Source organism: Camelina sativa, chromosome 2 (genome assembly GCF_000633955.1).
Source record: "Camelina sativa cultivar DH55 chromosome 2, Cs, whole genome shotgun sequence".
Classification (NCBI taxonomy): Eukaryota; Viridiplantae; Streptophyta; class Magnoliopsida; order Brassicales; family Brassicaceae; genus Camelina; species Camelina sativa.
Window position 1 is genome coordinate 27,345,458 of NC_025686.1, and position 9,080 is coordinate 27,354,537.

At 34.2% G+C, this 9,080-nt stretch overlaps 2 protein-coding genes across 2 annotated transcripts in view; one reads left to right on the plus strand and one right to left on the minus strand.

Moving 5' to 3' along the window:
• Positions 6,368-8,094, plus strand: LOC104742288 (metacaspase-3-like). The gene is made up of 5 exons (XM_010463284.2): positions 6,368-6,856; positions 6,960-7,290; positions 7,395-7,512; positions 7,621-7,785; positions 7,859-8,094. Exons 1-5 carry the CDS (start codon positions 6,445-6,447, stop codon positions 7,916-7,918), a joined length of 1,086 nt encoding a protein of 361 aa, XP_010461586.1. The 5' UTR covers positions 6,368-6,444; the 3' UTR covers positions 7,919-8,094.
• Positions 8,176-9,080, minus strand: part of LOC104757390 (probable nitronate monooxygenase) — a 1,888-nt gene continuing 983 nt past the window's right edge. The window contains exons 3-5 of the mRNA XM_010480131.2: positions 8,956-9,080; positions 8,635-8,854; positions 8,176-8,539 (exon numbers count right to left, since the gene is read on the minus strand). Of these exons, the coding sequence (XP_010478433.1) occupies positions 8,348-8,539; positions 8,635-8,854; positions 8,956-9,080 (537 nt within the window). The 3' untranslated portion in view covers positions 8,176-8,347. The remainder of the gene's footprint in view (positions 8,540-8,634; positions 8,855-8,955) is intronic.

The window sequence follows — 9,080 nt, forward strand, 5'->3', positions numbered from 1 at the left end:
TAGTCTCATATTTTTTCGACAGCTGACACATTCTTCTTCACTCTCTAGATTTTTTCTCCAATTTTCATTTCATCTTCTTCTTTTCCGTTTTCCCCTTTGATTCTGTCTCAGTAAACTCCAAATTGTGAGTCGAAGTCTCTTACTTCGTTCAATCGTTGAGTTCCTTGTTTGAAGTCAGAACTCAGAATTCAAAAGTGTAAGTTCTTACTCCAAATCTTTTCTATCGGGTTTATTAGGACTTTTACTTATGTTTCTCTCTTTCTCTGTTGAAATTGATATGAGATTATGGTTAAATTAGGAGTTTCTATGCTGTTGAAATTAATTTAGGGTTCCAATTTATTTGAGATTTCGATTTGGTTTAGGACTTTTACTTATGTTTCTCCCTTTCTCGGTTTTACTTATGTTTCTCCCTTTTGATAAAACTAGAACTATGTATTGATTTATGTTTGATTTTGTTACTAACAGTCTCACATTTGTTCAAGTCTACAGATGGTTTCCTTTCACGACGACAATGATGATTTCATTGATGAAGTGGAAGAAGTGGAACAACCTGATGAAGCTGGAAAGAGGAAGAGGGGATCAACTGGAAAATCAAGTTGCGATGTGCCACCAAAGCCAAGGAAAAGACCTGCTCGTAGATCAGAAGTATGGACACATTTCGTTGAGGAATGTAGATTCTGAAGAACCAGTCAGCAATTGTCGGTACTGTGGGCAGGAGATTGGTTGTTGCAGCAAGAAAACCGGAACAACTCCCATGAAGAATCACCTGGAAAGATGTAAGTTGTACTTGGCTTGTAAATAGAGTGGGTCTCAGTCTGTTTTGGCTGGCGATAGTAGTGGTGTAGTCACGGCAATGAAGTATGATAAAGACTTGTTTAGAAGGTCAGTCAATGAGATGATTGTACTCAATGAGCTGCCGTTTTCTTTTGTGGAATCAAAGGGGTTTAGGAGATTTTGTTTGAATGTACTGCCAATGTACACAGTACATTGTAGGAAGACAGCAACCACCGACATTTTTGCAATGTACCTGCAAGAAAAAGATTCTATGAAGAAGATGTTTGCTTGTGATAAGAAGAGAGTATCTCTCACGACAGATATATGGACAGCTCCTACTACTTCATGGAGTTACATGGTGGTGACAGCCCAATGGATTAATACAAACTGGGTGTTGTAGAAGCGGATCATAAGCTTCAAACCTGTCACAAACCATAAGGGAGAAACCATTGCTGCACAGCTTATTCAGTATATAGAGGACTGGGGAATTGGGAGTGTTTTTACAGTGACAGTTGACAATGCCAAGGGTAATGATAAAGCATTAAGGTTGATGACAAATGCTTTGAGGCTAAAGGGACCTCAAACATTAGTTAGAGATGGTGCATATCTACACATGCGATGCTGTGCTCACATTCTTAACTTGATTGTGAGAGATGGTTTAGCTTCAGTGAATGAGAGTGTAGTTGCCATTAGGAACGCAGTTAAGTATGTGAGATCATCGACCCAAAGACTGGAATCATTTCAATCTCGAGTTATGTTTGGGAAGGCAACAAGAGGAAGTGTTACATTGGACTGTATTACAAGGTGGAATTCGACTTACCTTATGCTGACATCTGCCTTGAAGTTCAGAGATGCATATGACAAGTTGTTGGCAGAAGAAAAACTGTACAATGATTACTTCATTGAGATAGAAGAGGAGGGAGAGAAGGGAGAGAAAAGGATTGGGCCTCCAACTTCTGTTAGCTGGGATGAAATTCACAGGTTGGTGAAGTTTCTGAAATTGTTTTTCAATTGCACTTTGTCATTTTCAGCATCTAAGACAGTGACATCTTCACTTTGCTACAATGAGATAGTCATCATCGAGCAACATCTCATTTCATTAAGCTACCATAATGATCCGCTCCAACAGAAACAAGCAATGGCCATGAGGGCTAAGTTTGAAAAGTATTGGGATGGACTTATCAACATGAATCCATTAGTGATCATTGCAAGTGTCTTTGATCCAAGGAATAAGATGCAATTCGCATATGTTTGCTTCGACAAGCTCTACGGTAAAGACAGTGAGGAGAGTAAGCATCTAAGATCCTCGATTAAGATTTTCATGAAGAATTTGTATGAAGAGTACGTTTCTAAGCAAAGCACCTCTTCTCATGGTGGATCGAAGAGTGATATGGGGGGTTCTGAACAAGCAAATGATGTGCTTTTTGATTTGTCAGATGATGATGGGTATGATAGAGACTGTCTATATTCAGAGATGGACAATGAAACTGCGAATGAGGAAGCTACTAGCGAGTTGGACATATACTTGATGGAGAAACGTGTGCCACGTTTGAAAAATGCCTTGGGAATGGATTATGATGTGCTATCATGGTGGAGGCGTAATAGTGTGAAGTTTCCTATATTGGCTGAGCTTGCTAGGGATGTGCTTGCCGTTCAAGTGTCTTCAGTTGCTTCTGAGTCAGCATTCAGTACAAGTGGGAGAATTTTAGACCCTTATAGAAGTTGCCTAACACCAAATATGATCGAAGCTTTGCTTTGTTTACAACAGTGGCTGAGAAACAATATGGATGCTGAAAAGGTTGCTAACTTAGCTCAAATGGTTGAAGAATTGGATTTCCATGACTCACTAGGTAATCATTTACAGTTTTGAATCTGTTTTTACATTATCTCATTCAGTTCATGTGGCTTCAAGCTTATGAATATTTGTTTTCTTGTGTAGCTTCTCCTTCTTTTGACCAACCACCGGCTGCTGTGTGAGTTGCGATCACACAATCTCAGTGGCTAGGAAACAATCTATGTATCCCTCTTCACTCTTTTTACTCTATGTTATGACCTGAACCTATTGTCTCTTTTTGATCTTGAAGTTTTTACTTGTTTGAACTTGAACTTTTTATGCTGTGGTATGAACTACTGAACTTATTTGTGGTTAAGACCAGCTCATGTATGGACATTTTGCATGATTTTTGCTAATTTATGTTGTTTATAACTTGTAATTCGGTTCAATTCGGAAGCAACAATCAATTATGTAAATAACCGGTAACCGACCCGAACCGAACCGTATATTAATTCGGTTATTTTCGGAACAATTAGAAAATTCAGTAAATAACCGATAATCGAAATAACCGACCCGAACCAAACCGAACTACCCGAATTCGCAGGGCTAATAAAAAATATAGTGAATATCACGACATTTTATCCTTTCTAATCATAGAGATCATCATATTTGTGATTACTAAATACGATAGTGATCTTATATGGTATGCATGTAGTTTTTAGAATTACTAAGTGAAGTAGATTTAATTGTTTCCCTAAATATACATGGTTTATAATAACTTACTATATAAAGTTGGGTTTTAAAAGTTAGCCACTAACAAGATTTTGACATGTGTCAAGTTTATATCAATCTGAGATTTTGTCATGTGTAAATGTTAATATTTAATAGAATGAATTTGATTACAACAAAAATAAAATATTTTGTTTTTAAATTACAGAATTTATAAAAAATATTTTTTTTTAAAAAAAAATTAAAAAGAGATTATATATATATATATTTCATAAAATTCGAAATTATAATAATATTTACTTTATTTTTAATTTTAAGTTATTAATTCAACAAAAAAATAGACTAAGGGATTAAGGAAAATATACAATTAACTATTAATTCTAAATTTATAAATACTCACTATTATATAAAGATAGATTGTCTCATATTTAAATAATAATTTATTCAAAACACTGCTTTCAACTTTGTTTAATTGGTCCTACCAAAAAAAAACTTTGTTTAATTGGGTAATTTTTTTAATGGGAAGTTAATTTTTCCTTATTTTTTAAAACCAAGGTGGACAAGACTGAGAGTGGGAAGTTAATTTTTCCTTATTTTTTAAACCAAAATAATTTTCCCTTATTTTTTTCTTTATTTTTTTAATGGGTAGGTAATTGTTCCTTATTTTCAATGGACTGAGAGTGGACATGAGCTCACTAAGCAAGGTGGCGGTTGAGGCGTTAAAGTGATAGAGGCTACATCATGGTGTGTCAAAGACACTTCCATAAATACAGTAAGGAATTTAACATTAGTTACTATCAAAAGATTTTGTAACGTTAGAAATTTTTTTTTACTTTCATTGGTTGTCGGGGCAAGTCATTTTGAGATTGCAAAAAGACGTGAACATGTTCTCTCCACACAAGAGGAGGGCAGAGCCGAGGTTTTCTATATGGTTGAGAAGGTTGGACAAATGTTCTCCCTAAGAGAGGAAGGTGGAGGAGGTTGAACACATGGTTATCTCCCCAAGGGAGGAAGGCAGAGTCAAAGTTCTCTCCATGGTGGAAGAGGTTGGACACAAAGTTCCATAAAGGATGAGGGCGGAGCCGATGTTTTCTCCATTGTGGTCATACATTATTGTGATGATACATCATTGATTAGTATATTATGTAATATATTTTTATTCAAAATATTTATTAATTCAACAATTTTAGTAATTAAAAAACTATTCAGAAAGTAAAAAAAATTGGCTTAATGTGTTTATATAGACATTTTCTAGGTGGTGATAAAGAATATATTTGTAACATAAAGTATATTTAGCTGTAAAAAAGATACTTTTAGTAGTAACATACAAAAAAAAATTGTAAAATGGATATAAATCAGTATATTATTACAAAAATAAAATTTATAAATAACGTATAACAAATTTTAATATATTTTTGTTAAATTTAATTTAATTTATAAAATTTTAAACCCGCACATCGGGCGGATCCTCATCTAATATAGAATTGACTAAAGTATCTGCTAAACAAGCCAATAATAATTAAACTTTGTAATCATTAATTATAACAAGATAAATGAATACTAGTAGAGGTATAAAATATTACCAAAAATTATTGTTCTCTGGATTTATATTATTATGAAATGGTAAGCTTATAACTTATTAATTTAAATCTGATGTAAAAGAAAATAATTTAAATTACCAGCCATGCTACATACATATTGCTACTTGTATTAACTTCGGAAAATATTATATATAAGAACTCATTGTGTTGGATTGAAAAGGAAAAAAAAAATCAAATTGCAAAACTGTAAAGAAGTGACTTTGTTAGTAGAATTAATAGATACTAGGATATATCCCATGCTTAAAGCACAGATCAATATTTTTTAAGAAAATATAAAATAATAATAAAAATTATTGTTTTCCTTTTAAAAAAAATATTTTGTTTGAAATAATATTTATTTTTAATTATTATATAAATCTATTAGTCTATTTGAATACTAATTATTTTAAAAGATTATAGTATTTTATTTTTGACGTATTATTACAGTTTATATTGTTTATTTGTTATATTTGCATCATTATTTTGTGAAATATAAAATAGTAATTTTAATATTATAATTGTGTACAAATAAAAATTATTAATTTATCATCTATATAAATTTAGTTTTACTAACCTGCCAATGTGGAAATTAAAACACACATTTTCATACATTGAATAATATCTTCTTTAAAAAAAATTCAAATCACAACATATGCAGAAAAAAATATGCATTTTATTAATTATAAGTATTATATGAAAATTCCAAACAATTTATAAATAAAATAAAATAAACATGATAGGAGAATTATAATTTGAAATCTTAACAAAAATTTTGAATTTAATTATTAAAAATAATTGTATTGTATACTTGGATATCAAATCTTACTTTTTAAAATTCTGATTGGTTTATATATATATATTTTTTAAATAGTAATTTTGTCCATAATTTATTAGAGAGAGAAAATATTTTTTTAAAGATTTTTTAATATTTGATATGTGAGTTTTTTTTTTAAATTTTTAATTAATTCTATTATTTAAATTAGTTAATTAAGTTTAATTAGTTTTTTCTAATGACATTTGAACGTAATTTTTTACACATTTTAAGGTTAGTTTCATATTTGTACTTCTCAATTAATATAGTAGGATACTTGGAGATATCCCTTGTTATATAGCACAGATCAACATTTTTTCCAAAAATTATAATATAATAATAAAATTATTGTTATATTTCTTTTATAAATATATTTTGTTTGAGAGAGTACTTATTTTTAATATTGCAATTGTTTGCTAAGACTATATATTTTTTGAATAATAATATATATATATTGCTAATTTGTTTGTTACAGTTTTATATTGTTTGTGTTTGTTGTATTTGCATCATATATATTGGAGAGATATCAATTCCAAAAAAGAAAAAAAAAATCTTTCATATAGAATCTTATTCCTCTATTATTACAAAAAACTTTTTTTTTCGAATTGATTCACATAACGAATCCACATTATATAAGCTTTAATTGCGTGGACAAATCCACATTCCACATTTTGATTCTTTTCATGAATAGAGATAATAACGAATCATACCATTTCTCTTTATAAACTGATCACTCAAAATGAATTTGTTGCAATTGTAAAAAGAAAAACCAAAACATGGCTAGCCGGAGAGAAGTACGGTGCCGGTGCGGCAGACGGATGTTGGTTCAACCAGACGTCCGTGCCATCCAATGCCCAACCTGCCACAACGTCACGCAGGTCTACTCGCTGGTGGACGTAGCACGCGGTGCGCAACGCATAATTAATGGGTTTCAACAGCTACTTAGACCACATCAACCACCGCAACATCAGCATCATCCACAACAAATGATGGCTCAACCGCCACCACCGCCGCGGCTGCTCGAGCCTCTTCCCTCGCCGTTTGGGAAGAAGAGAGCAGTTTTATGCGGCGTGAACTATAAGGGAAAAAGCTACAGCTTGGAAGGTTGCATCAGTGATGCTAAATCCATGAGATGTTTCTTGGTTCAAAAAATGGGTTTCCCTATTGACTCTATTCTCATGCTCACAGGTTGGTTTTCAATTTTCCCCAACCATATTCTCTCTTAACTTTTTTATGTTTCTTGATTGCTTCCTGATGATGATGATCGACTGTTGTGTTATTTTGTTTGCAGAAGATGAAACCAGCCCGCAGAGAATACCAACGAAGAGAAACATTAGGAAGGCAATGAGATGGTTAGTTGAAGGGAACAGAGCGAGGGACTCACTTGTGTTTCATTTCTCTGGTCATGGATCTCAGCAGAAGGACTACAATGGAGACGAGATTGACGGTCAAGATGAAACCTTGGCCCCTTTAGACCATGAAACTGAAGGAAAAATCATCGATGACGAGATTAACCGGATACTCGTGAGGCCGCTCGTCCATGGAGCTAAGCTTCACGCTGTCATTGACGCTTGTAACAGCGGGACTGTCCTTGATTTACCCTTCATTTGCAGGATGGAGAGGTAAAAACTTATTAAATCATTAATTCTGCTCGATCAGTTCCAACTTGACTGAATCTGAAAAATAATCTTCTGGTGTGTGCGTACGTGTTTTTGTGAGAAATCAGGAATGGTTCTTATGAGTGGGAAGATCATAGATCAGTCAGAGCTTACAAAGGAACAGATGGTGGAGCAGCTTTCTGTTTCAGTGCTTGTGACGATGATGAAACCAGTGGTTACACTCCTGTATGTTTTAAAATCCTCCATTATCCTGGTCATCATCATCATGCAACTAACTAATCACACATACCTCTCTGCATCTTAACTAAAGGATCTTTTTTGGCGCTGTTTCAGGTGTTCACGGGGAAAAACACAGGAGCCATGACTTATAGCTTTATAAAGGCGGTGAAGACAGCTGGACCGTCACCCACGTATGGCCACCTGCTTAACCTTATGTGTTCTGCAATACGAGAGGCCCAGTCTCGCCTCGCCTTGAACGAGGACTCTGATGCATCCGCGGTATGTTATATATATATTAAAAACTTGTATTGTCTGAAACTTGCAATATTCTTAATTCCCGAGTTGCTTGCAGGAGCCACTGCTTACATCATCTGAGGAATTTGACGTGTACGCTACAAAGTTTATACTTTGAATTAATGCTGTCCAAATACACACTGCCTTATTCTGCAAATAGCTGGGAAACGTTAACCACATAAACACCTACTTTTTCTATGTGCCTTGTATCATCTAGTGGTGATGTCTGTAACAAAACTGTTAAGTCTCTCTCTCTTTCATTCCAGCAATAAAGGCTATAAAAATTTATGCGTATGAACTCAGCATGAGGTTTCCTTAAACAGTATTAAGGCCACTTAGAAATTGAATATGAAACGAAAATTGTGTGGAGAAAACTGTAATTAAAAGAGTTATACTTATATTCAATACCATAAGGTCTACAGTCTGGTGGTTTAAGGAGGAATGGATCACAACATGATATACAACAGAAGGGGTTACCTTATTATATTAGATGAGGCTATTCGAAGTGTTTTTGTTGTCTCATGATTTTTGAGGCGGCAGTACTGCATCATGAAGCATTGGTGAACTTTTGGAGGATCAGAAGCTGAGCTTCTTCCACAAGATTTTTCACTACGTCTCCAGCCGGTAAAATCTCCTTGATAAGTCCTACGCTTTGGCCTGCATACATGGCCATACTCTCTAAGTCGCCTGTTGTGGTCATGTTCGGTACTGTTCCTGAAAATCTTCTTATCTCCTTCTCCTGTAGTGAAGTGAAACGAAACTCACCCACCATACTCAATAAATGCAATAAAGACCATATTTGGAGGATAAAGAAAGTAAAGCAAAAGAACTTACAACGCCATGTATGGTGGAACGTCCAATAATAGGTTGGTTAACTTCATTCTCATCAGCCGGAAGAGATCTCCAGTCATCAAAGAAAGGTGTCTCCAGAACACGTTGCGGCGCACCAGGCCACCTCGCTCTTCCAAATATATCTGTGTACTCAGTTTTTTCATATTCAGTCAACATCCTTTTGTATATTGGGTGTGCATAGCTCTCATGAGTCGCCACGAATCTAAAGAAAAAACGAAGATTCTAACTCAGCCCAAAAAACTAATCATCAAACTTGAGAACAAACATGTAGAAAATTTAAAAAGAGCAAGTAGAGAACACAACCTTGTGCCTAGTGACAAGGCTGCAACATAACCGCGTGCATCCACAATTCCTCCAGCAGCAATAACAGGGATATCTCTTTCCCCAACTAAATCCACCACTCTTGGCAACAATGAAAAGAGACCATC